Source organism: Arachis hypogaea, chromosome 10 (genome assembly GCF_003086295.3).
Source record: "Arachis hypogaea cultivar Tifrunner chromosome 10, arahy.Tifrunner.gnm2.J5K5, whole genome shotgun sequence".
Lineage (NCBI taxonomy): Eukaryota > Viridiplantae > Streptophyta > Magnoliopsida > Fabales > Fabaceae > Arachis > Arachis hypogaea.
Genome location: NC_092045.1, coordinates 114,059,545 through 114,087,117, shown reverse-complemented (window position 1 = coordinate 114,087,117; position 27,573 = coordinate 114,059,545). Strand labels below are relative to the sequence as shown.

The window sequence follows — 27,573 nt, the reverse complement described above, 5'->3', positions numbered from 1 at the left end:
AAATTTGGGTTCAAATACTTATTCTCTCTACCTTCTATCAATGAATTATCAATACCATCTAGTGATTAAAATTATTTTTTTTCATTTTTTTAAAATTAGAGTAATGTTACTGTTACGGTAGGTAACCGGAGATTAATAACGCGGATGGCGTTAGGCGGCCCAAGTGTGTGATGGAGGAAGACTCCGGGTAGGTCCGCAACTCGGGAGGCTCCGTCCGACTTGTGCTCGCGTGTGAATGGGGGGTGGTACCTGCAAAGACACTCAGATACCTAAGTTAGCAAGAGCGTAAGCAGGTCTTAGAGAGTATTGGACTTAGGGATACCTGAGGGTGTGTCAGTGTATTTATAGAGATGAGCCAATAACCACCGTTGGTGTAGTGCCGTATCTTTAGGGTGGTAACCGTCCCTATTATCTTGGGGAGGTTAAGATATGGCTTTATGAGGTGGTTAGAGAGATTTTAGGGGCGGTTACTCATTTGAATGAGTGTTTACCTGCCAGCTAATCTTTCATCCGACCTCTTCTGACCAAGTCGTGGTTGATACCGACTTCTTATGTGAAGGTCGGTACCTAGTTAGGCTCTAATCCTTTAGATTAGGCCTTTTGATTGGACCTGGGCCTTTGTATTGGGCCAGGGTATGAACATTGCCCCTACTTGAGCCCAAATTTTCTTTAAAGTTTGGGTTCAAGTATTCAATTCGGGTGCGTAGTCGACTTGTTTGAAAGAACACGGATCTTGGAAACCGACGTGATTTCCGCGACTTTTGGTTTCTGACAGTTACGTCAATTCAAGCGTCGTGTCCGTTGAGGGATCTTTTAGGGATTGAGGGCTTTGGTAACGGTGCAGTCTCATTAATGACTGCTTTGCTTTTTACCATTATGCCCCTTAGCCTTTTTTATAAATACTTTCCCTCTTTTTCCATTTTCCGTTTCTGCAATCTTTCAAACTTTTTCTTTATCTTGTTCGTATTGCATCCTTGCGTTCGAAGACTTCTGCCCTTCACCAACCTCTATTTTTGGATAAAGGTTAGTTTTGCTTTTTCCATGTCATGCTTTATGTTTGCATGTTTTGCTTTGCGAGTAGATAGGTTGACCCGTAGATCATAGTTTCGAATCTCTCTTCTTTAGTGGCCGTGTTTTTTGATTTTCTTTTTTCTTTTTCCTTTTTGTAGGTTTTCTGCCACTTTCTTCTTTATATAAAAAATGGCTTCTGTAGACGTTCTTTCTCAGTGGGTTGACGATACGGTCCTTGGGGAGGAACCGTTGGTTGACGCTGAGTTCATCACCCACCTTCGTACTCATCATAGGCTCTGTACTTCGGATGAGGACGAGCCCAAATATGAACTGATAATCCCGGGTCCTGAAGACCGGGTCTGCTTTGGGAGAGTTGATGAGGCGACCCCTCACTTTTTCTTTATGTATGAATGCATGATCACCCGTTTGGGTGTTTTTCTTCCTTTCTCGGATTTTGAGATATCCGTTTTGCACCACTGTAAGGTTGCCCCTACTCAACTCCATCCCAATTCCTGGGGTTTCTTGAAGATTTACCAGTTTATAAGCCACGCTCTGGACTTCCCGACTTCCTTGAGAATCTTCTTTTATCTTTTCCATATGACTAAGCCCTTTAGTGGGCTAAATAACAAACAACAATGGGTATCCTTCCGAGCCATTCAAGGTCGGAGGATTTTCACCCTTTTTGACGAATCCTTCCACGACTTCAAAAACTTCTTCTTTAAGGTTCAAGCTGTAGAGGGTCACCACCCCTTTTTTCTGGATGAGCATTCCTCCCCTCGTTTTCCCCTTTACTGGCTGCCGGCCACCCCTTGCGAAAAGATTGGTCTAGATGACCTAGACGAGGTGGAGGCGGTCATTGTGGGGTTTTTCCGAGAAGCATGGGGGAAGGCCCCATACTTAGATACGAGAAAAATCCTTCAGGGGACGTCGACTTTTGTTCAATCTTGCATAGGTAGCGCATGCATTTCCTATTTCCGAGTTGTATTCCACCGACTTCTTTTTTGCCGACTTGTCTTTTACCGACTTGTGACTTGATTGTTTCTTTTGTAGATATGGCAAAAAAGAATGCTCAGGAGGCTTACCAAAGGGTCCAGGAAGCTAAGGCAAAGTCCCGGACTAGGTCCGGGGGTGGCAAGGCGGTCGTCTCTCCTCCTCCTCCTCCTCCTCCTCCCAGAAATGTTGGTACTCCCTCTCAACCTATTATCATCTCCTCCTCAAGTTTGGCTCGACCACTCCCTTCTGCCCAATTGCTCTCCGAGCCGGAGAAGAAGAAGCGCAAGACTTCAGAGTCTGGCCCTTCTTGGGAAGGTGGTGTTAAGGCGGATGCTCAAGCATTCGTCCGGAAGAACATCTATCCTCTTATAAGTATGGATGATGCTTCTGTTCGGAACCACCTTACCGCTCTGGCCGAGGAGAGCTTTAGGGCGGCGGGAGTTTGTGGCAAACTTTTGGATATCTTCGAGAAAACTCCCCTCAGCTCCTTGGGGACTACCTCAAAGGTTGCGGAGCTAGAGGAGAGGCTTCTCATGTTTGAAAAACATGAGAGGGAGTTGAAGGCGGAGAGGGATAAGTTGAGGAAGGAGAGAGATGACCTCCGGGAGAAGGAGAGCCAACTGCGAGCCCAATGTACTATGGAGGTAAATCTAAGGAAGGTAGCCCAGGAGAGTTACCAAAGCCTATTTAAAGATATGGTGGAGGTGAAGAAGGATTTGGTGAACTCTCGGAATGCTTATGCTGACTTGGAGGACTCTATCGCCGATGGCGCCGAGGAGTCTTGGAGAATTTTCCTAGAGCAGGTCAGGGTTATAGCCCCCGACTTGGATCTTTCTCCACTACATCCTGACAAAGTGGTGATTAATGGTGCCATTGTTGATCCTCCTGCTCCCGAGGTCCTTTCCGAGTCAGACCTAAAGACTCGGGGGCAGAGGATTATAGAGTCTCCTCCTCATTCCAAAGATGCTCCGAGTTCTTCAACCCTCGCTCCGACTTCCTCCTTGGCTCCTCCTTCCGGTCCTGGTGGCATTCCTCCTGGTGGTGGTGATTCCTCTACTCCATCCAAGAAATGACTTCTTTTTATTTTTGTGGCTATATGGGGGCCCGGCCTGTGGGTCCCCCCTTTTTTAAACTTCTATTTATTTGCTGGTGGTTGTGAACAATTTGCTTCTGGCCTTTTAAGGCCGTAAACAAAACATTCTGTTTGTTGCCCTTTTTGGATAAGGGTTTTAAACAAAATAAATGCCCTTTTTGGATAAGGGTTTTCTAATCGAAGTAGGTGCCCTTTCTTTGGATAAGGGTTTAAGTTACTTTGTGCGTGTGCATGCTTTTCTGTTTTGAATATGTTTGCTCTTTTTCGGAAAAACCTTTTGTTAGCTTGCATTGTTTTCTTGAGCCTTTTTCGTGCAAAGGCTTGTCTGCAAACTTTAAACTTTTCAGGTCTTCATATCTCTTTTGTTATCCCTTATACTCAACTTTGCTTTAGTGAGCTTTTATGACTTAGGTTATTTTTGCGATGCGTTTTTCATCTACTCGGAGCTCGGTTTTCTTTTACTCGGAACTCTTTCGAGTTTGCGTTACTCGGATTTCCTTTCGACTTAAGAGTCGGATAGTTTCCGAGTTTAATACGATCAACTCATATAACCTCTTTACACCGACTTGTACCTCGTCGTTTCATCCTGACGACCATGTAAGGTCGGTTCATGGGATTTTCACGCTTTGTCGAGCTTAAGTCGGCGCGTTTCGTAGAAAGACTTATATAAAAAATAGAGGAGGATATTTAAGAGAAATATAGTAATGAAAAAGATCTTTATTAATCGGGAAGGTACCTTTTGCTACTAAGGGTCTTGACAGCATATTTTCCCTTAGCCTCTACTATGATGCCTCGTTAAAAACCCCTCTCCAGAAAAAACCCTTTTTTGGGAAAAATTCATGAAGCTGGGAAAAGAGTACATCAGGGAGTAGAGTTCGCTTCTAGCTGTAGTACCTTTTCATATTACATGCATGCCACGACCTTGGTAACTCAATGCCATCCAGGTCGGTTACTTTATAATAACCTTTCCCCAACACTTCCTTGATTTTGTATGGCCCTTTCCAGTTTGCGGCGAGCTTTCCATCTCCTGACTTGTTGACTCCAATGTCGTTTCTGATTAGGACCAAGTCATCCACGGCGAATGTTCTTCGAATGACTTTCTTATTGTATCGGGTAGTCATCCTTTGCTTTAATGCCGCTTCTCTTATCTGGGCGTTCTCTCGGACTTCGGGGAGCAGGTCGAGCTCCTCTTTGTGCCCCTGTACATTTCCGACCTCATCATGGAGAATTACCCTTGGGCTTTGCTCACTGATTTCTATAGGAATCATGGCTTCTACGCCGTATACTAGTCGGAAGGGTGTTTCTCCTGTGGCGGAGTGGGGGGTTGTCCTATAAGCCCACAACACTTGAGGGAGCTCTTCAGCCCAAGCTCCCTTCGCTTCCTGTAATCTTTTCTTCAAACCTGCCAGTATGACTTTGTTAGCTGCCTCGGCTTGCCCATTGGCTTGTGGGTGCTCTACCGAGGTGAATTGATGTTTGATTTTCATACTGGCTACCAGGTTTCTGAAGGTGGCGTCGGTGAATTGGGTTTCATTATCTGTGGTGATGGAATAAGGTATCCCATACCTTGTGATGATGTTTTTGTAGAGGAACCTGCGACTTCTCTGAGCGGTGATAGTGGCTAACGGTTCTGCTTCTATCCACTTTGTGAAGTAATCTATTCCCACGATTAAGTATTTAACTTGCCCTGGTGCTTGGGGAAAAGGACCTAATAGATCCATCCCCCATTTTGCGAAAGGCCAGGGGGAAGTTATACTAATGAGCTCTTCTGGTGGAGCCACGTGGAAATTTGCATGCATTTGGCATGGCTGACATTTTTTCACAAAGTCTGTGGCATCTTTCTGCAAGGTCGGCCAATAGAATCCTGCTCGGATCACTTTTCTGGCCAGCGACCTTGCTCCGAGATGATTTCCGCAGATCCCACTGTGTACTTCTTCCAACACCTCGGTGGTTCTTGAGGTCGGTACGCACTTCAGCAATGGTGTTGATATCCCTCTTCTGTAAAGGATATTTCTCACCAAAGTATAATGTTGTGCTTCCCTTTGGATCTTTTTAGCCTCCTTCTCCTCTTTGGGGAGGATGTCGAATTTCAGGTATTCGACTAAGGGATTCATCCATCCGAGGTTCAGGCCGACTACCTCAAGTACCTCTCGTTCATCTTCTGCTTTTGATACCGAGGGCGCTTGGAGGGTTTCTTGAATCAGGCTTCTGTTGTTCCCCCCGGGTTTGGTACTTGCTAACTTGGATAGGGCGTCAGCTCTGCTATTTAGATCCCGAGTTATATGCTTGACATCGGTTTCCGCAAAGTGCCCTAGGTGTTCCAAGGTTTTTTCCAAGTATTTCTTCATATTGGGGTCCTTTGCCTGATATTCCCCACTTATTTGGGAAGTCACCACTTGTGAGTCGCTGTAGATCGTCACCTTTGCGGCGCCAACCTCTTCTGCTAATTTTAATCCTGCAATCAAGGCTTCATATTCTACCTGATTGTTTGAAGCCGGAAATTCAAATTTTAAGGAAACCTCTATCTGGGTTCCTTTTCCATCTACCAATATTATGCCTGCGCCGCTCCCTGTTTTGTTGGAGGATCCGTCTACATATAGTTCCCATGTAGTCGGTTTTTCCTCTTGTTCACCTGCGTATTCTGCAATGAAGTCGGCGAGGCACTGGGCTTTAATTGCGGTCCGAGTTTCGTATCTCAAATCAAACTCGGAGAGCTCTATCGCCCATTGAACCATTCTCCCTGCAACATCCGTCTTTTGAAGGATTTGCTTCATGGGCTGATTCGTACGAACTCTTATCGTATGAGCCTGGAAGTAAGGTCGTAGCCTTCGTGAGGCTATCACTAAGGAGTAGGCAAACTTCTCTAGTTTGTGGTACCTTAGCTCAGGACCTTGTAGAACCTTACTGGTGAAATAGACCGGGTGTTGCCCGACCTCGTCTTCTCTGATTAGGGCTGATGAGACAGCTCTGTTTGCGACGGATAGGTATAGGACGAGGTCTTTTCCCGGTACTGGTCGGGTCAAGATAGGAGGTTGGCTTAAGAATTTTTTGAACTCTTGGAATGCCTCCTCACATTCCGGAGTCCATTCGAATTGGCATCCCTTCCTTAATAGGGAGAATAGTGGAAGGGATTTTAGTGCCGATCCCGCCAAAAATCTGGAGAGGGCTGCAAGTCGGCCATTGAGCTGTTGAACCTCTCTCAAACAAGTCGGGCTTTTCATTTCTAGGATGGCCTTGCATTTGTCGGGATTGGCCTCAATCCCTCTTTGTGTTAGCATGAACCCCAGAAATTTTCCTGCCTCTACTGCAAAGGCGCATTTTGCGGGATTTAGTCTCATCCCATGCGACCTTATAGTGTCGAAAACTTGTGAGAGGTCGGTTAAGAGGTCGACTTCTTGCTTGGTTTTTACTAACATGTCGTCGACGTATACCTCCATTAGGCTCCCTAGATGGGGAGAAAACACTTTGTTCATCAGCCTTTGGTACGTGGCTCCTGCGTTCTTCAGTCCGAATGGCATGACCACGTAGCAGTAATTGGCTTTTGGTGTGATGAACGATATTTTTTCCTGGTCAGGTTCATGCATCGGGATTTGATTATACCCCGAATAGGCATCCATGAACGATAGGTATTGGTACCCTGAGCTGGAGTCCACCAGGGTATCAATACTCGGTAGGGGATAAGGGTCCTTAGGACATGCCTTATTCAAGTCGGTATAGTCGACGCACATTCTCCATTTACCATTTTGTTTTTTGACTAGCACTACATTGGCTAGCCATGTTGGGTATTTGACCTCTCTGATAAAGCCGGCTTCCAGGAGCGCCTGTACTTGCTCTTCTACTATGGAGGCCCTTTCTGGGCCGAGCTTGCGTCTTCTTTGCTGTACAGGTCGGGATCCTGGGTAAACCGAGAGCCTGTGAGACATGAGCTCGGGATCAATCCCGGGCATGTCGGAAGCCTTCCAGGCGAAGAGGTCGGAATTAGCTCTTAGGAGTTCACCCAACCTTTGTTTCAGGGTTTCCCCTAGGTTGGCTCCTATGTAAGTGTTTTTTCCTTCCTCCTCTCCGACTCGTATCTCCTCGGTTTTTCCTCCCGGCTGGGGTCGTAGCTCTTCTCTAGTCCTTGCACCACTTAATTCTGTGGTGTGGACTTCTTTGCCCTTCCCTCTCAGATTCAGGCTTTCGTTATAGCACTTCCTTGCCAATTTTTGATCTCCCCTTACCGTTGCGATTCCTCCTGGAGTCGGGAATTTCATGCAAAGGTGGGGAGTTGATACCACTGCTCCAAGACGATTAAGGGTAGTCCTGCCAATTAGGGCATTGTAGGCTGACCCTTCATCGATGACTATGAAGTCTATGCTCAGAATCCTTGATTTTTCCCCTCTTCCAAAGGTGGTGTGAAGGGGTAAAAATCCCAGTGGTTTTATTGGCGTATCCCCTAACCCATATAGGGTGTCGGGGTAAGCTTTCAATTCTTTTTCATCCAACCCTAGCTTGTCGAAGGCGGACTTGAAAAGGATGTCCGCCGAGCTTCCTTGGTCTACTAGGGTTCTGTGGAGATGGGCGTTGGCTAGGATCATGGTTATTACCACGGGATCGTCATGCCCGGGGATTATCCCTTGCCCATCTTCTTTTGTGAATGATATAGTGGGGAGGTTGGGTGTCTCATCCCCGACTTGGTAGACTCTTTTGAGATGTCTTTTGCGAGAAGATTTAGTGATTCCACCTCCCGCAAATCCTCCTGAGATCATATGGATATGTCTCTCAGGGGTCTGTGGTGGTGGATCTCTTCTATCCATATCATCTCGCTTTCTTTTTCCATGGATGTCCGACCTCTCCATGAGATATCTGTCAAGCCGACCTTCTCTAGCCAGCTTTTCTATCACATTTTTGAGGTCGTAACAGTCGTTGGCGGAATGACCATATATTTTATGGTACTCGCAGTACTCGCTGCGGCTTCCCCCTTTTTTATTCTTAATAGGTCTTGGGGGTGGCAGCCTTTCAGTGTTGCAAATCTCTCTGTATACATCCACTATAGAAGTCTTTAGAGGAGTATAAGAGTGATACTTTCTGGGCCTCTCGAGACCGGGTTCTTCCTTTTTCCTGACTTCCCTCTCTCTTTCCCTAGAGGAGGAAGTAGGTCCAGGTCGTGAACTCAAGTCTCTTAGTCTTGCATTCTCTTCCATATTGATGTACTTTTCGGCCCTTTCTTGTACATCACTTAGAGAAACGGGATGTCTTTTAGATATGGACTGTGAGAAGGGACCTTCTCTAAGTCCATTGACTAACCCCATTATTACTGCCTCTGTCGGCAGATCTTGAATCTCTAAACATGCCTTATTGAACCTTTCCATATAGGCTCGTAAAGACTCTCCGACCTCCTGTTTTATTCCCAGGAGGCTCGGTGCATGTTTTACTTTATCCTTTTGGATTGAGAACCTCATCAAGAATTTCCTCGAGAGGTCCTCAAAACTGGTGATGGATCTCGGGGGGAGGCTATCGAACCACTTCATCGCTGTTTTCGATAAAGTGGTCGGGAAAGCCTTGCATCTCGTAGCGTCGGAGGCATCAGCTAGATACATCCGACTTTTGAAGTTGCTAAGATGATGCTTTGGATCCGTAGTTCCATCATAGAGGTCCATATCAGGGCTTTTGAAGTTCCTTGGAACCTTTGCCCTCATGATGTCCTCGCTGAAAGGATCTTCTCCGCCCGGGAGTTGATCTTCTCCTTCATCGCGGGAGTTCTTGAGGGAGGATTCTAGCTGTAAGAGTTTCCTTTCTAACTCTTTTCGCCGTTCCATCTCCTCTTTAAGGTACCTTTCGGTTTCCTTTTGCCTCTCCCGCTCTTGTTCCAATTGCTCCAAGCGGCTATGGACCAATCCCATTAGTTCAGTTACGTGAGGTGGTCCACCCTTTTCTGATTCACGTCCATCTGAGGAATTTACCTTCGGATTCCTTACTCCGGAGGTACCCTCTCTGTGTTGGTCGTTATCTTGTTGTTGGGCTGTGTCTTCATTGTCATTTCCCATGTCCAGATTCTCTTGGTCAGAATCTGTTTCCACATGGCCCTCTTCGTGGGATCTATCCGCCATCGTTGAATGATCTCTCGGGTCCCCGGCAACGGCGCCAATGTTACGGTAGGTAACCGGAGATTAATAACGCGGATGGCGTTAGGCGGCCCAAGTGTGTGATGGAGGAAGACTCCGGGTAGGTCCGCAACTCGGGAGGCTCCGTCCGACTTGTGCTCGCGTGTGAATGGGGGGTGGTACCTGCAAAGACACTCCGATGCCTAAGTTAGCAAGAGCGTAAGCAGGTCTTAGAGAGTATTGGACTTAGGGATACCTGAGGGTGTGTCAGTGTATTTATAGAGATGAGCCAATAACCACCGTTGGTGTAGTGCCGTATCTTTAGGGTGGTAACCGTCCCTATTATCTTGGGGAGGTTAAGATATGACTTTATGAGGTGGTTAGAGAGATTTTAGGGGCGGTTACTCATTTGAATGAGTGTTTACCTGCCAGCTAATCTTTCATCCGACCTCTTCTGACCAAGTCGTGGTTGATACCGACTTCTTATGTGAAGGTCGGTACCTAGTTAGGCTCTAATCCTTTAGATTAGGCCTTTTGATTGGACCTGGGCCTTTGTATTGGGCCAGGGTATGAACAGTTACATTACCAACAATATTTATTATCTTTTTACCAATATTTGACTAACTCTAAACTCTAAAAATTAAATTCTAAATATTAAACTCTAAATCTTAAGTCTTAATAGTATAAAAATAAGATATTAATTAATATTGATAAAAAATATTAATTTTTTAATATTTTTTTCAACTATATTAGATTTATAATAAAAATTAACTACAAAATTAATTACACATATTTTATACATATTAAAATATTAAATATTAAATATTAAAATTTTACACATATTTTATACCTTCCCTTTGATAAAAACCTAATTTCTAAATAAATAGAATCAAAATATTAAGATAAATTTATCACATCCACAAAATACTTTGACAAAAATAAAAATAATAATAAATAATAACCCATATTGTATGAAAAATAATTACGAAAATTGTCTCATCACTATTTTAAAACAAAATATACATGTACAAAATTCTTATTATTTATTCTAGTAAATTTACTCCCTACTAATGCTAATTATACTCTTCACAAGCTTCAGACATCTAATAATAATAATAATAATAATAATAATAATAATAATAAGCAAAGATATTTATAAAAAAAAAATCTTTGCGTAACATCAAAAAGATAGAATACGACAATAATTTTTTTAATAAAAAATTAAAATGATCATATGAATAAAGAAAGAAAAAAATTGCAAATCAGAAGAACTGAAATGAGTCCAATAAGTTGTAATTTTTATTGTTAAGTAAAACTAACATCATAAACATAAAATATTAAAAAAGATAATATAAGATAATTGGTATATCTAAATTCATTATAAAAATTTATTATTTTTAAATTGGCTCTAAAAAAGTAAAACTATCGTAATGAAGAGAGACACCACCATATGCTCAATAAAGTTTACATAACCAGCCCATCAAAGCCCATAGTATAATATATTTTTGTAGCCTAATAAAATAATAAGCTCAAGGGAAAAAAAAATAATCCACTAATTAACATTAAATAATTACAGCAACTAATCATCATTGAGAAAGATAAAATCTGTCACTTACAGTTACTTTTTGTTTTTGTTTCTCACGGTATTTCCCAACCCGGCAGGTCAAGGACTAATTTGCCGCGGTACTGAGCTCTATTTAAGGGTTTGTCGCTGGCCAATAAGTTACTGCATGCACAAAGCGGAATTCGGACTCCCGACACTTGCACTAGTGATCTAACTACTAAACCAACCCAACTTAGTTGTCGCTTACAGTTACTATCACGGAACCTACTGCTTTAACTGAAAAATTTTAGATACCACAAGAGATATGTGTCGTTTAGGCAAGATAGATACATAAAATCCACACATGTGAATACTTTTCTTCATCCACACCGTAAAACTCCCCATTAGGCTATTATATTTACAAGCCCACAATCACGTGAAACACATATACTGATCCAATGTAATAAGCCCAAGACACAATAAATTATTATAAAATATTATTTTATTAATAAATTTATTAATCTGCTACGATCAAAGAGAAAGGTTTATTAATCTCTCACTATAAGTGACAGTTGATAGAAAAGTGTCAACATCAATTTTAAAAAATTTAAAATTATTCAGCCCACAAGATGTCTTTTTTATAAGTGTGCCACGATAATTCTATAGGTGTAGAAAATTTTTTCTTTCTACACCATAGAATTTACCTTCTAATAAAATGCAATTATAAAGAAGATATATAATAATTAAAATAATTTTACCAATTAAATCTTATAATCTAAATTTAATTCAATAAATTAGTTATTTACATGATATTTTAGACAACTAAAAATACTTTAAATATTTTGACGTGACGTTACTTAAAAAAATATTTTATTCTTCTTTTTTAAAAATATTAAAATGATATTCATCTCTCTTCTATTTATAAAATATATATTTTTCTTTATTATAATTTTTAAAAAATCTCCTTTTAAATTTATTTAATTTTTTTGTGTTAACTAATGTTAACTTTATCCATTTTTAAAGGAAAATAATTTTTTTTACAAAAATACCTTTTAACAAAAATTTTATTTTTTATCATTAAATTTTGTTTACCAAAATATCCTTTAATAATTTTTTTTATTGATTAAATTATATTTTTACCAAAATATTTAAAAAAATAATTAAATTATTTTTTTAAATACCCTTCAATAATTCTTTAATTAATAAATTGTGATTTTACCAAAATATTTGTTAACAATTATAATTATATTTTACTAATAATTTTTTGATATCAATATATATTATTTTAACATTAAATAAAAAAATCTTGGTAAGATTATTTTTCGATATCAATATATATTAATTGTTATACACATTAACAGTGGTAAGATTTTTTTATTTAATGTTAAAATAATATATATTGATATCGAAAAATTAATAGTAAAATATAAAAATAATTTTTAATAAAAAATTAATAGTAAAATATAAAAATAATTTTTAACAAAAATTTTGGTAAAATTATAATTTAATAATTAAAAAATTATTGAAGGATATTTTAAAAAAATTAATTTAATTATACATTTTTTAAAAATATTTTGGTAAAAATATGATTTAATAAATAAAAAAATAATTTATTAAAGAGTATTTTAGTAAGTAAAATTTAATGAAAAAAATAAATTTTTTTGTTAAAGGATATTTTTATAAAAAATAATTTATTTTTTCTTGAAAAATAGATAAAGTTAACATTAATTAATACAAAAAATTTAAAATGGATTAAAAAAGAGATTTTTTAAATTTTACAAAGGAAAAAAATGTATATTTTATAAATAGAGAAGAAGAAAGTGTCATTTTAGCATTTCAGAGAGGAGAGTGAAAATTTTCCTTATTTAAATATTACAACTTAATTATTTGTACTTTTATATATTGTTGAATATGTTTATAATTAATTATGAGAGCATTTTGAATGCTAATTTTAATTGTATTTTATTTTGGATTGTACAAAATTATTGTGAGTCTATATGTCATACATAGTGAGTTAAAAGTAAAAATAAATTTTGTTCCTCTAATACCTAATATTAGTTTAATTAAAATTTTATTTTATTTTTAATTATTTCATCAACATAATTATACAAGTACCAAAATTGTATTGGTCTCTATTAATGTAATACTTTATCTCTAAAGTAATATTGGTTTCATTTCATAAATCAACTCCAATAAAAATTTTAATTTAAAATTATAATTTTTAATTCATTTAATAAACTTAATTCTAAAATAGTTTTTATGGTTTAAATTTAATATTAAATATTATATTTCAACTTATTAAAATCAAATCCAATTTTTTCTTTCTAATTCAATAAAACAAACTTAATTATATAGTTGCTATTTTTTTAATTTTAAAATTACCTAAAAATGTATTTTAGTCCTTTAAAATCAAACTTAAATTTAGTATTATATTTCAATTTATTAAAATCAAATTCAATTTTTTCTTTCTAATTTAATAGATAGTTATCAGATCCGGCTCGATTTAACCGGTTCGACCGGAAATTCGGTCATCTAATTATCTAATCGAACCGAGCTACACATTGAACCGGTAAGACCCGGTTTAGCCCGGAGGGTTTAGTTTAAACCGGTGACCCGGCCAGGTGCTTTGACCCGGTCCGGGTCTGTGTAATTTTTTTTGTTTCTTCTAATCGGCGTCGTTAAACATTCCTCCCCTTTCGTTAAATCTGAAATCAATGAACCCTAGGCTATTCCCCCCTTCCCCATTGCCTCACTCACATCTCCCTAATGGCATCTGATCTGAGAGACTGAGACAGATCTCTTGAGTGTTGAGAGTTGAGTGTCTGAGACCAAAAATAAATTCATCAATCGGCCTCAACAGTCACTGCCGAACGTCGTCGTCACTCTCCGCGGCGTTCGTCACTCTCCCGGCCGTCACTGCTTCTCCCCTCACCTCGCCGTGTTCGTTGTTATATTGGTCATTTGTGGGTTGTGCTTCTTCTGCTTCTACTTCGTTGCTTTTGCTTCTGTGGTTTGTGGGTGCCTCACATCGCCAAACCCTCATCAGACGAGGTCACTCTCTGCGGCGTCGTTACTTCTCCCGGGCGTCACTGCTTCTCCCCTCACCTCGCCGTCAGAAAGCTCAGCAACAATTCCTCTTCTGCCTTAGTGCCTCTGCTCCCTCAGGTCAGTGCCTCTGCTATTGACCTATTGTTATGGAATCTACTAATAAATTTGATTTTTTTAGAGTAGTTGTTGAAGCTGGTTGAATTTTAGTTAAAATTGGTCTTAAATTGTATTGTTGGTGCATAGTGGTTGCTGGTTGGTATATTAGTTAACTGTTCTATTGTTGCTAGTTAAAATCTGCTGAATTGTGGAAAGGTTGCTGTGTTTTCAGTTGCTGGTTGTTACTGGTTGCTGTATTTTTTGTTGCTGGTTGCTGTATTTTTAGTTGCTGGTTGTTACTGGCTGCTGCATTTTTATATAATTTTATATTTTTTTAGTTATGACCGAATTAACTGGATGAATCAGTGATTTACCGATTGAACCAGTAATCTAATGACCCGATCAATGACCGAATTGATTACGGGTTCGGTTCTGATTAACAAACTTAATTATATAGTTGCTATTTTTTTATTTTAAAATTACCCAAAACTTAATTACATAGAGAAGGAGGCCAGGTCGACTGTCGACAGAGAAAATAAGAGGAATGAGGCTACAGCGGTGATAGAGGCCACTGCCGATGTTGGATCCGCAGAGCTGCGTCCACCGTAGAACGACGTCGCAGCCGTTCCTTTGCCAGTGGGTGCTGCGAATGAAGGATGGTTAGTTCTCTCGCTCACTCACTTTATTCTGTTGTTTGGTTGGTTGAAAACGCTAATTGAATTCAATGGAATGCCATGCCCACTTGAAGAAGATAGATTAGGAGATGTCGATGTCGGCAATGGTGGAGCTGGCAGCAATTTCCTATCCTCGCCATTGACACCTATGAAATGATGCAACAAAAGAGGGAAGCCCACAGCGACAAGCTTTTGGTGGTTTGAAGTCACTCTCTCAAAGAATCAGAAGGGCCAAGGAAAAGTCAATCATCTTGGGACTGGAATCATAGTGCAGGTAATCTTAGCTGTCACGTTTTAATAATATTCCTCTATCTATTCTCAGGTATTCATTTTTTGTTGTTGTTTTTGTTTTGCTGTTTAGGATTTCAAGACATATAAACGAGTTGCAGCTGAAAGTGTTGTCGTAAATGGTTCTGTAATTCACAGGTTAAAACTTCAATTTTTCTCTTTTCAGATCTTTTGTGACTATTAATTTGTTATATGTGATGACATTTCAAAATATCGATCAGATACAACTACAGATGCAATGATGTTTGAGGTCAGGAAAATAATGGTTATAGTTGTTGTCAAATATGTCACCCCCTGTTCTAATTTATTCTTTGTTTTTTTCTATCCTCATGTTAATGAATTTGGATTTTGAAACAATTTAGACCATAGAAAACACCATCTTTTATGAGCAGCAAGTGGAATAGGGACTGTGCGACTTGAACTATTTGTAATTGCCAAGTTGAATAGAGATAGGGCTCTTTGATTACTTGCTTTTTGGTGTTAGTTTGTTAGTGCTATGGTTTTACATGCATTAAGGGCTACTTTAGCTGTTTGCTTACTCATTTACTCTCTCTGTAATGTTAGTTTCCTAACCAAGGTTTTACTTTATTCTCACTTTGATGGAAAATTTTCTTTTTATGAAGTTTGAAGAGGTAAGTGTTGGTGAAGCAAGATTTCTAGAATGTTGTGCAAGTATAGTGATTCATTATTTTTTATTTGTGATTAAGGGGTTGTTTTTGTAATATAGATGGAGCATGCAAAAGATGGTTTTGATGTGAATGATGGTGACGAGCATGAGAAGGAATAAGGAAAAGAGGAAGAAGATGGAAAGGAGGGAACAGCTAAGAAAGACCAAAGTGGATGGAATAATGATGACATGGAACAACTTGAGAAAGTATATAAGAATCTTCATCACCACGAGCTGTAAGAGTTATTAACCTTTTATTCTTAACCTTCAAATTAGTTTTGGAATTTTAGGTGAGGAGTTATTGGACTTTTTAGTATAAGTTCTTCAGGTATCAAATTATCCGTAGCTAATTCTCTAATTGGTTACAACAATAAAACTTTTGTCTCTAATTGAATTTCACAACGTCTAAGATTAATAATTATGTTTATAATAGCTTGCTATAATTTGAAAATTCAACAGACATATAATATAACTAAATTAGTAGTTATTATGATAACACAATAGTGATATGTGGCAGTAGTATGCAGTGAGAGTGGTTCCCATTTCCCACAGCAAATGTGATAATAGGAAAAATGATAGAATAGTTTTGGCAAAAGAGCAACACCAAACCATGTTTGATCATATAGCAGTGGCAAAGGTGGTAGTGTCTCTGAATTTTTATATTAATGGTGAAAGTAGTATAATTTGTAGTAAGGTAAGAATGGTAGAGGTAATTGAATTGCTGTTTTGAGCAAATAAACAACTTGAAGGTTCTAAATGGTCCTTATTTAGATTATTTCTATTGTTTTCTAAATTTTCTTTTTTGAGTCTTCTCATCATTGTTGATTTAAAATAAGGAATTTTTTTTTCAGGAATTGATATGTGCGTATGTACGGAAAAAAAAAAGAAAAGAAAAGGGGCACTGATCATATAAATAATGTGAGCCTACTATCATTTTTGACCTCCCGAAAAGATTTAATTTTTGACAAAATATTTTTAAAAGCACCAAACATGGCCTTTTTTGTTTTATAATTTATTTGTAGAGTTTAATTCCTTTGCTTTTGCAGTGTAAAGATTTTTGCTATTATTATTTTGTAGTGCTCAATTTCTCTGCTTTTACAGCATTTAAGAGTTTTTTTTTTTCCCAAAAGAAGTTGTGGCATTTATGGTACATACAACAATCTAACACAATACTGAAATAAATAGACAAGTTTTGAAAACCAATAAAAATATTTGTCAGGATGAAACTATGCACTTTGATATTTTCACATTGTGAAGATAATTTTAACAAGATGGGCTGATTTTATAATAAGATCGACATTCAGACAATAAGTCTAACGGAAAAAAGTATTTTTTTTAAGTTGAAAATAATGTATGCTACTCCTGAAAAATATCTATTTTATTGTTCTCAACAAAATAGATTCAGAATAATGAATATATAGGTAATTTTTTATTCTTACTGTTAGTTGAATTTGGTGGTTTATGGAAGGACTTGAAGTTAATATCTATCTAATTGATTTCACGACCAAGGATTCACCCTCGACTTAAAGCTAAGATCAAAGGTGTACTTGTCCTGCAGTTTATTGACAATACTATTTTATGTTGTATTATCTGGCAAGGGTTTACACTACTAACACAAACTTAAAGGTGACTTTTCTATCTTTATTCTTTAATTATATCTCTGATTCTTTTTTAAATCTGTCTTTATTAGGATATAACTGAGAAAGAAGGAAGAAGAAACGGGTAGACAATACTTTGAAAAATAACTAAAAATGTATAATAATACTGATTAATTATTAGTCACACTTTGAACTTAGAAGAGATGCATTTTCCAAATAATTGATAGATTGGATAGTTGTATTAAATAAGAAGTTTCTTAGTCACCAAAAAAAAAAAAATTCTTCTATTCATAGGTTGGTCCAAGTGATAGTGTCAATCACACTGCGAATTTGAAAAGGCTACAGACAAAGACAAATGTCATGGCAAAGCTAAATGAGTTTGATAGTTCAATCGAATAGATAAACATTAAAAGTATTCTTGGGTCTCAATTTCAGTCAGATATACTTTTCATGCTTTGAGTACAATGTGAAGTAGACAAGTTAAAGCATGTTTATATTTTCTTTTCCTAACTGTTGAACTGTAATGCACAAGATTACATAACCCATTTTTCATATTTGAAGACGTACGTGGCATTACGTTGATCCTTGGACTTAAATCAATTCCATTAATCTGTTAATCGCTTTAAAGTACTAATTGTATTTCTTGATTATCTTTAAATGAAAATATAATTGGAGATGAACTATACTCAAATCATCCTTTTCTTTGTGCCGCCCTTACTTTATACGTGTTCTAATGACTTATTTGTCATTATATCTTTCTCTGTTTCAAAGCAGAAACGCCTTACTTTGTCAACTCCATAAAGCTGTTTGAGAATATTGGTTGCTGGAAAATGACAACGGAGAAAAAGAGAAAGGAGCTGCTCTTGCTCGGTTAATCACCTGAAGATATAAGTAAAGCATCGCAAAATTGTCTTCCAAAATATACCAAGCTTCCAGGCAACTGCAGAAGAGGTGGATCTCAACAATGATGCTCAGGTAATTTATCTATATACTTCATCCCAAGTGTCATAATGTCATCTATTTTTTCCTTCCATAAATCTTAAATAAGAATAGATAACAAAATAATAGATATGTTTTTCTTGGTTTCACTAAAAGCAATTAGGAAAAAAAAGAATTACATATGTTAACGAATGTTTTTGCATTCTTTAAATAGAGTGAGTCGACCTTATGGAAGTTGAAAAACAGACTTAAGAAAATCAGAGGAAGAATTCATCAGGAGGCACAGATGGCAATGAAAACCTTAATATTGAAAGCAAACATAAACAAATAGAGTTATTTATGCTATTGTCAAAGCTTCTAAGAACAAGAAGCCCACTTGAACGGCTATTTGGAGGAAGGAAATTGCTTTCTATGTTATCTAAAACGAGGTATAATGTATCCAAAAGAAGAAAAAATGGTAAAAGATAAAATAAAAACTTTATCTATTAAGAGATAGTATCTAAAATTAATACAGCATATGCTCTTTTGGTTGAATTTTACCTAATGAGAAAGCTTTATTTATTAAGAAATAGTGCATAGAACTAATCACAATATTTTTACGATAAATTTTGCTACATTTTTAAAGAAAAATCAATTGGATGTTCATTATGTGAATGCAAATTAAAATTTTAAAGATCAACAATTTGCTTATATATTTTTAGAATAATTTGGCGAAAATTATATATGCCCTTTTGCAGTTAAATATAGGCTCTTATTTTATTTTACTTTTTATTCTATAGCTTAATCACCACGGTAATGCTAATGCTAAATAGTCACCAAAAAAAAATGCTAAGGCTAAATGTGCATAGTTTATCATTTTTGTTATGCATAACACTTTTAATATGAGAAGCACTCTTGCATGTGTTTTGGCATTAAATTCATTTATTCTACCTCATAATTGATTTAACAAATACTCTCTTGCTTGATGAACCCAACTATTTTCTTGCTTGATGAACCAATCAAATTACCTTGGTAATGCATCCCTCCCTTATGAAAAGCCCTTTAGTTGTTGAGGTGCTGTTTTATTTGATGGATTTTTCTATTGGTTCATATATAATTTTGACTTAAAGAACATGTAGATCAATTATTACTACACACAGTTTGTTAATTTGTTTTCATATGTATTGTATTGTAAGAATTTCGTTTCAATTGTTTGTTCTTATGAATTAGTACTACACACATATTATTGCAAATTTGCAACGTTTAAACTATTTTTTCTTCCATTAAAATCATTATTCATTATTGATATTTCATAAAAATCAAATTCTACTCATTTTCGGTGATAAAAATAAATAGTAGAAAATCCAAAATATCAGTCATATCTTCACAGCATCACTTGTGAATAATAGCATAATATAATGCTCCTTGACTACCTTTTTTTTAAAATAGAAATTGTTTTAGCTTGCCTACAAATTTTCATATGTTTTTTCAAATAATAAAGATACTCTTATTTTTTACACCAAATAATATCCCAACTACACTTTACATTCATCCCATTTGCATTCGAATTTGTGTTTGGATGAGCAATTTACTTTTGCATGACAGACCTAACCTAGGGAGTCCTCTAGGGAACACTTGAAGAACAAATTAATGGGATATTACTGCACTTTCAGCATCCCATTTACTTAGTATAGCTCGGTTAACCTGTATTTTTCTTCCATTGTGCAACTTATCCAGCCGGTTTTTACTTCCAGGTCTGGTACATGGGCGCGTGTTTCTATATGGCTGGCAATAGGGCTACTTGTTTATGTATTTTATGGCCGAACCCACAGCACGCTGAAGGATGCAGTTTATGTGCTGGTGGCGCAAGTGGACGACGCATCGATAAGTTGTCTTGCTTAATCTTGGTAGCAGCCCAAACTGCAGCTCCACTTTTGTTGTATATATCTGTAATTTCTGTACAGAAAATGCATATAATATCGAGATTAAATAGTTTAGCAATTGTAGTGTGGAATATGATTTCCTTTAGCAACAGTTAACTACGGCTGTAATATTCATTTTATACGGATTGTAAATGCAAATATAATTTAAGAAGTTAATAACGCAAATGAGCAAACATCTCCTCGGATTTCAAATTTTCATTCCGTATTGAGTAGCCAAATCTTGACACTACAGTGATTTCCAGGGCAATTAGAATGTTTAATCTGTTTTTCTTTTGTCACTATTGCTTATTTCTTAGTCAAGAAGTAATGTAGAGATGCAAAAGTGGTCATCATTATGAAACCAGAGAACTATTACATTAGAAGTATTTCATTGTTGAAATGCTGAGGAAGGGTTAATGTTCACTCTAGTTCTTGTAAGTATACTCGTGATGTAAGATATTTTGATCCCTGGTTTTAATGAGAAATAAAATAGCAACTGTAAGAACTAAGAACTAACTTTGTTAGTGGAGTGACATGTGTCATCATGTCGCTATTTTAAATCACTTGTGCAACTACAGCCACATCCACCATTTATATTTGAAAATTCGTCTGTCATGCGTACAATTTTTTCACTTCTTAATTGCATATCCTATGGCAACACACAATCACTTGACACACTTAAAATTTTAAACTGTCCTACTGGGTTGGTTTGGGAGCGAAACCTACTAGTTATCGAAAGAGGGATTCTTTGACTTGAGCTTTCTTGCTTCTTGAACAACTTTACATGTACACCATAAAAATTTGCATAGAAGTTACTTGTAGCTAAGTTCAAGCTTCAAACAACACAGTAACTTTTATTCATTTGAACAAAATTTGAACACAGCCTAAGAACAATAAGATATTTATTGCATAGTTACATGAAATGCAATACGGTCTGGTATGGTACACATGCAATATGCGTACGATACATATTTGGTGAATTTGTAACTATGTTTTATGCATTTTAGCCACAAAGGATTACATTAGAATCTACGAAAATAAAAGGATGAATTGATCATGAAATTACATACTATCAGGATCAACTCTGGCACTTTGAATTATTGGCATCTTAAGACCTGTCTCTTCAGATTGACTAGCTTCTTCATTGTTGCAACACTACATCCAGTTTTGTTTATCAGGGCCCTTTTCTACATCTCCAGTTTTGACAGAACTCCTCAATATTTTACTTGTAGACGGAGATGATACTTCTGCTGCTGCTTTCAGTTTTATGCTCGGCCAGCCTCGTGGCGGCAGTTCATTCAAGATCTCAATCGAATTGTCATCGCCGATGTGATCCAAGGAAGGATACTTTATTTCAAAGCCATCAATGATGTCAAAAATTTGTACTTCAATGTTAGAAGTTTCATTGTACGCAAAACACAGCAGATGGCCATTATCCAAAGAGTAATATGAAGCAAATTCGTTCCAACCATTTTCAAATTGAATCACACCATCATACAAAGACCAATCTATCTTCCATGCAGTGCCATCTGGAGGCTTCAGATACACTGGATTTGGAACACCATCACCATATTTCTTACTGAACTTCTTTGGTAACTTCTGCAATTCAAATGAAAGTATGAAACTAGTCTTAGTAATAAGCATAAATGAAGAAACCCTTACAAGGGAAAAATCACAAAGAGGAATGCATGCATTAAATAATATTATAAGTAAAGAAGATATGAAGTGAAGAAAATACTTACAAGGTTTCCATCTTCAAGGCTTTTTCTGAGACCAATCTTGAAAAAACGGATATCAGAGGAAATAGAGGAAGCCATGGATGTTCTTCTTGTTCACAGACACAGTCACAGTCTCCGGTAAGAAGACAAGTTAATTGAAAAAGCTAAAGAAGATGACAGCAACAGAAGAGTATTTAAGAGGTGGTGGATGATGAAGTTACCATTTTACCCTCAATATGAGTTGTCTCTACTCTCATGAAAGTACTCAATGCAATACCAAGAAGAACTGTCTAGATACATGAGGAACTCGCTACTTATATAAGCAGTTATATATATACACACAAAACAGTGAGAAAAAAACAACACACACCGTGTAACCAGAAATGATAAATCAAAAACTATATTTAAACTCTTAATTATAGAGGATTAAAATTCTAGTGGTAGTACTTAAAAATGGTTTTATCTTTAATGTATTAATAAAGTTCTTAAGTGTGAAAAAGACTTAAAAATTATTTTTAAAAAATTCTTAACCTCTCTAATTTTTAAAAATTTTATTTGATAAAATAAGAAAAATTCTCTCAAAATAAAAAGCACGAAATTAGTACATTAGTATTCTAAAAAAAAAATCTTATAAATATTGGAATTATAATAGACATAAAAGTAATTCTACTTATTTTATATTTTATTAATCTTCAATCTTTTTTATAATATACTATCTTAATGAGTTGATCGGTTAGATTCATAGGTAAAAATTCATGAAAATTCTGTCTCACTTTTTTTTATCCCTATAACCAAACACAACCATATCTTCACTTTGAGAGGATAAACAATGCAATCATGAAGTGGCAAAACAAGTAAAATTAAAGCACTTAGTTCATATATATATATTATATATATATAACTAGTGACACCAAAAAGGATAGGAATCCAGGATACAGTAGAAGTTTGATTCAACAAAAGAAAGGTGATACATTCTTCACAAAATTAACTTGTCTAAGAATTACGAGCTCTTAGTTCCTGAAGTTATAATATATTAGTCTAGTATTGGACTCTACAGACATGAACATTAAATAGATCTTTTTTATTGATGAGCTCAAAAACACAAACATCTCCAGCTTCTAATTTATTTGCTCTAGCAAAAGAGCTCCAACCAGCCGAAATAAAGGTGTTTCTTGACGACGGATTGTAGATTATAGTAACAGGCCACAACTCCTTTCCGAACTGTAACTTTACATTCTGCTGATTCTTTTTAAAATATTTTCTGTAGAAGATAGCTGATAAGTTCTGCACCACATTTCATTTTTGAATCACTATGGTTAAAAATAGTTATAAACTTACAATTTGTGAAATTAAGTATAAACTAGCACTCAAAAAGTTTGTATGGTATATTATGTTTTGTCACAGATAAGAAATAAACTTACAGGCCTTGATCTTCTTGGATCACTGTCTTTTATCTTGACCATGAAAGAGGGATTCTGTGAATTGAGCTCCTTAACTTCTTTCAGGAGCTGAATCTCATGAGTCACTGATTTGGAAAGTGACTCTAATATCATAACAGATTGTAAAAAAAAATTAGCATGAATCTTACTTGTTAGAGAATCATTAGAATCAATTTAGATCAATTAGTATTTATATAGTATATCTGTATATTAATTGTAGGATTCTATGTCTTTATTACTTTGATTCATTTAGCACCTATAAATACCCCTTGTATATTGTACCTTTCAACACAACTCAATAATACACTTTTCAGATCACTCTCTCAGTCTCTTGTTTCTAACATTACTTGTGGAGAGTTTGGATACAAGCTATATCTATAGGGTTGGAGACCAACAAAAATTTTATTATAAGATTAGTTTATATAACAAATTGTGATTACATTAAGGACCAAATATATAGTCACTGCAGTCATAAGCTAATTGCATCCTCAGCCAGAACTAACAATAGTTCTCTTGAGATTGGGATTCTACTGCTATAAATGTTTAGAGGAAGGGAAAAATTAGAGATTTTTAAAATGTACTCCAAGTCAAACACGAGATCAATTAAATTTTAATATAATTTTTTTTAATGAGGATAATGCTAAATTTTATTCCATTATTAAAGTTAATTACGTTTTCAACGTTGGACTGATATCTTAATTTTTTTACAGAATAACGCAGCTTAAAAATTTCTAAACAATTGCCTTACCGCGGCGTTGTCGACGACAAATATGAACATCAAGCACTGGATCTTTTCTATTGACGAGCTTAAACAAACAAACATCTTCGGCTTGTAATTTACTAGCTCGAGCAAAAAAGTTCCAACCAGCAGACATAAAGGCATCACATGATGATGGCCTATAGATCAACTTAACAGGGAATAACTTCTTTCCAAACCTTATATTAGCATTTTGTGGATTATTTACAAAATACTTCCTGAAGAATTTAGTTGGAAAGTACTGCAGCACATCATATTTATGTCATTATCGTTAGAAATAAGATAAAGTTTGAAAGAATGATAGCACATGGAGGTTCACATGACGGATATATGTATTAACTTATACTTACACGTGGTGCCCTCGTTTGAGACAGTTGCTTTATCTTGATGATGAAAGAGGGCTTTTCCCACTTGAACTTCTTAGCTTCTTTCAGAGATTCAGGTCTTGCAAGACAGGGACTAACAGAAGATTCAGAATCTTTTCTTTTTCTATTTCTTTTGCCTTGTACATGAGAAACAAAGAATCAGAAGCTACCACCATAATATACAAATAGCAATTGCAAGTAATAACGGTTGAATCCACAAAAGAAAAGGATGATCCAATCGTGAGACACATACCATTAGAATCTTGATTGATAGACACTGGCATCTTATGTTTTTTCTTTTCAAATTTAATACCTTCCCTGATTTGTGTGTCATTTTCCAACTGTCTACCTTTAGAAGCAGATGACACTGGTGCTCTCAGTTTTTTCTTCGGTTGGCCCCGGACTCCTAGTAGTGGTTCATTCAATCTTTTCTTCTGCCGTACCTCGTTAAGTCTCATGTTTTGAGTGTTGGGACTGCTATCCACATCTCTAGTTTGTTGTTCTTTTGGCCTTTCCACCGGCTCGCCCCTGTGTTGTGGCGGGTGCTCTTTGATCTGATCATTGACAGGATACTCTATTTCGAGGCCACTCATGTCAGATATTTGTACTTCAATGCGAGAAGTTCCAATATTATACTCAAACCATAACACATGGCCATCATCAAGAGAGTAATATGCAACAAACTCTTTCCAACCTTCTTTAAACAAAATTTCACCATCATGAATGATCCAACCTACTCTCCATTCAGTATCATCCGGAGGCTTAAGATACAATGGGTTTGATAGGTCAGAACCATATTTTCTAGTGAACTTTTTTGGTAACTTCTGCAGCGTTATGAATATGATGTTAATAACCATATTAACAATAAGGTAATATACATTAGTATATCTTCACCAAGATGTTGATATGTATTATGTTAAATAATTTAATCAAATATGTCAAGCCATCATATAGTTACATTAAACCCCCAATTCATCCTTCACCGATAATTATAAATAGTGCAATAAAATGGTCCAAGCATATTAGTCCTAAATTTTGTATGTAGGTAAAGAATAATCTTTCACCTATTTTAAAGGAGAAACTAATTTTCAAATCTCAAAGGACTATTTTGCAACATGAAAATTAGTAGTGACCAAATCAGTAATGATAAGAATCAGAACATATGCACAATGAAAAATGATTAGTGAAAGTGTTACCTGATTATTTTTCATTAACAATAATGTAGATTTAATTGTAATTACTTTTGTAGTAAGAATACATCAGGAGTACATAAGATGTAACCACTTAACAAATATATTTTTAGGTTTTTATTTCATCTTATGTATTTTTTATCTATTTCTGCCGCAAAATTAATTATAATTAAGCCTACATTATTGCTAATGAAAAATGATCTAGATAACAAGAAGCGATGAACAGTAACACTATTAATTTTAAAGAGCTTACTATTACTATCTTTGCAGCTAAGAAGCCATGCATGTGTGTTGTTCTACGAGAAAAGTGTTTATAAACCAAAAAAATCATATGCAGGGGAATAAAGAGAGAATCTATTGTTGAACTTAACAATATCTCAAAAGATAAACAGTTTAAAAGAAAAAAGAGGAGATGGAAACGACGAGAAAGGCTTACAAAGTTTTCATCTTGAAGAGTTTTTCTGAGGATAACCTTGAAGAAACGGATCACAGGAGATTTAGAAGAAGAATGCTCGTTTTGTTGATAGTTAGAGGAAGTCATAGCAACGGATGATGAATGAATTTGACTGTTATTGAGGTTCACAGTCTTCTCACCGCTGCTGCTTAAATAACTTTATTTTAGGATAATAATTAAATTACAAAAATAACAAGTGGGTACTGAAATTAATTATATATATTTTAATTTATTTTATGTATTATATATTTTTAGATAATTTTAATATATATTTAATATAGTTTAATAAATTAAAAGGATCAAGTTAGGGTATAGATTCATTCATAATTGATTGCAGAGTTATACAACGATAATGGATAATGGTATTACTGGACAAAAAAATAGTTAGAATTTATCTTATAATTATTTTTTTTTTTATCAAATATTTCCAAAATGGTAATATGAAACACTATTAGACAAATTAAACAAAAGGAGAAGGTGTATATGAAAAAAAAAAATAAAATAGAAGCATAATGAAGTGGTATGATAATTGATAAATGTTAGTACATGAAATAAAAGGTGAATACTAATAACCAATTGAGTTAAGTTTGGCTTAGTTTAATAAAATTTTTATTTTATAAATGTAGATTATAAAAATTAATTTTTATATATAAAAAATTATAGTATTTATATTTAATAAATTAAAAATATTTTTAATAAACATAAGTAATAATAGGTGTATTTGATAAAATAAATTTTAAAAAATACAATATGCTAGAATATTAAAAAAAATTAAAATTAAATTGAATTGACATTAGAAACCAAGTTGCATCCTAATTAGAAGATGGTAGAAACTACAAGAATCAAATTGTTTTTCCAGTGCAAGACAACACAACATTCATGAAGAAGGAAGAATTATGAATTTAAAATTTTAAGTTGGACTAAATTTGAAGAATTTAAAGCAAATTTGAATAAGAAATTTGGTTAGTCAAAATTTTTACTAACTTCATGAAATATTAGAACCGTACTTCGTTGTTATAAAAATTATTTTATTTTAAAACTTTGCCCATATAAAGGCTTGAACCCACGTATTTTAATCATATTTTCATATGAATGAAGATGTATTGAGTTATTAAAAATTCTCTTTTTCTTTATGAGTGTGTTGGTGAGTTTGAAAGATGAAAAATATGATAGTATTATTTAAGTGAGTGAGTGGTCCTGAGACCAATAAAGTGCGGATATTATATTTATATTTGGTATCAAAACTGTTCAATTCAAAGCCAAGTGTTTGAGGGTTTGTGAGGTGTGGGAGTGTTCTCAGATAGTTGTTTATTCATATAGTCAGTATAGCAAATACTTTTAATGTTGTGTGGTCTGTTCCCAAATTAGATGAAAAACTTGATTACTAGGAGACTTTGATGTTTATCCATTTGAAGGCTCATAACTTGTAGAATTTTATTGAGTTGGGTTTGCAAGAAGGAGCTGATACTGTCTAATAGAAAAAAAATCAATTAACCCTGTCTCAAATTCACCAAGGTGTAGATTATACGGTGTTTGACAAAATAGCAAATGCCAGAAGTACAAAAGAAATATGAAACACATTGAAATTGCCATACAAAGACATAGATAAAGCTCAAAAAATAAAGCTACAGTCTTTGAGAAGAGAATATAAAAGGTACGAGATGATGTCTAACTCATAAACTGTTGAGCAATATTTTTCTCGTATTACAAATAGAC

At 35.6% G+C, this 27,573-nt stretch overlaps 2 protein-coding genes and 1 long non-coding RNA gene across 24 annotated transcripts; 1 reads left to right on the top strand and 2 right to left on the bottom strand.

The window, feature by feature from the left end:
• Nucleotides 1–13,407: 13,407 nt before the first annotated feature.
• On the top strand, nucleotides 13,408–20,153 carry LOC112716825 (uncharacterized). 22 transcript variants are annotated; one of them, XR_011866978.1, is made up of 10 exons: nucleotides 13,410–13,888; nucleotides 14,370–14,526; nucleotides 14,616–14,815; nucleotides 14,903–14,967; nucleotides 15,557–15,732; nucleotides 16,348–16,414; nucleotides 16,965–17,122; nucleotides 17,869–18,069; nucleotides 18,248–18,461; nucleotides 19,767–20,153. It is a non-coding gene; the product is annotated as an uncharacterized lncRNA (long non-coding RNA). The 22 variants fall into 22 exon arrangements; XR_011866975.1 differs by lacking the exon at nucleotides 18,248–18,461 and having other exon boundaries at nucleotides 13,408–13,888; nucleotides 14,623–14,815; XR_003160492.3 differs by lacking the exon at nucleotides 18,248–18,461 and having other exon boundaries at nucleotides 13,408–13,888; nucleotides 14,623–14,815; nucleotides 16,942–17,122.
• Nucleotides 20,154–20,768: 615 nt separating this feature from the next.
• On the bottom strand, nucleotides 20,769–21,954 carry LOC112716824 (B3 domain-containing protein At3g18960). The gene is made up of 2 exons (XM_025768839.3): nucleotides 21,677–21,954; nucleotides 20,769–21,533 (listed from the first exon to the last, which is right to left on the bottom strand). The coding sequence occupies exons 1-2, from the start codon at nucleotides 21,749–21,751 to the stop codon at nucleotides 21,090–21,092; spliced, it is 519 nt and encodes a 172-aa protein (XP_025624624.1). The 5' UTR covers nucleotides 21,752–21,954; the 3' UTR covers nucleotides 20,769–21,089.
• Nucleotides 21,955–22,490: 536 nt separating this feature from the next.
• On the bottom strand, nucleotides 22,491–25,982 carry LOC112716822 (B3 domain-containing transcription factor VRN1-like). The gene is made up of 6 exons (XM_025768838.2): nucleotides 25,840–25,982; nucleotides 24,467–25,037; nucleotides 24,199–24,350; nucleotides 23,840–24,089; nucleotides 23,074–23,195; nucleotides 22,491–22,936 (listed from the first exon to the last, which is right to left on the bottom strand). Exons 1-6 carry the CDS (start codon nucleotides 25,942–25,944, stop codon nucleotides 22,691–22,693), a joined length of 1,446 nt encoding a protein of 481 aa, XP_025624623.1. The 5' UTR covers nucleotides 25,945–25,982; the 3' UTR covers nucleotides 22,491–22,690.
• Nucleotides 25,983–27,573: the final 1,591 nt, after the last annotated feature.

What these genes read in the sequence shown, in the direction of transcription:
- LOC112716824 (XM_025768839.3), bottom strand. Translation starts at nt 21,751, where the DNA reads ATGGCTTCCTCTATTTCCTCTGATATCCGTTTTTTCAAGATTGGTCTC. An exon ending in GCCTTGAAGATGGAAACCTT is followed by an intron (nt 21,534 to 21,676) that starts GTAAGTATTTTC and finishes TTTGAATTGCAG; the next exon opens with AAGTTACCAAAGAAGTTCAG.
- LOC112716822 (XM_025768838.2), bottom strand. Translation starts at nt 25,944, where the DNA reads ATGACTTCCTCTAACTATCAACAAAACGAGCATTCTTCTTCTAAATCT. An exon ending in TATCAATCAAGATTCTAATG is followed by an intron (nt 24,351 to 24,466) that starts GTATGTGTCTCA and finishes CTCATGTACAAG; the next exon opens with GCAAAAGAAATAGAAAAAGA. An exon ending in ATCCAAGAAGATCAAGGCCT is followed by an intron (nt 22,937 to 23,073) that starts GTAAGTTTATTT and finishes AATGTGGTGCAG; the next exon opens with AACTTATCAGCTATCTTCTA.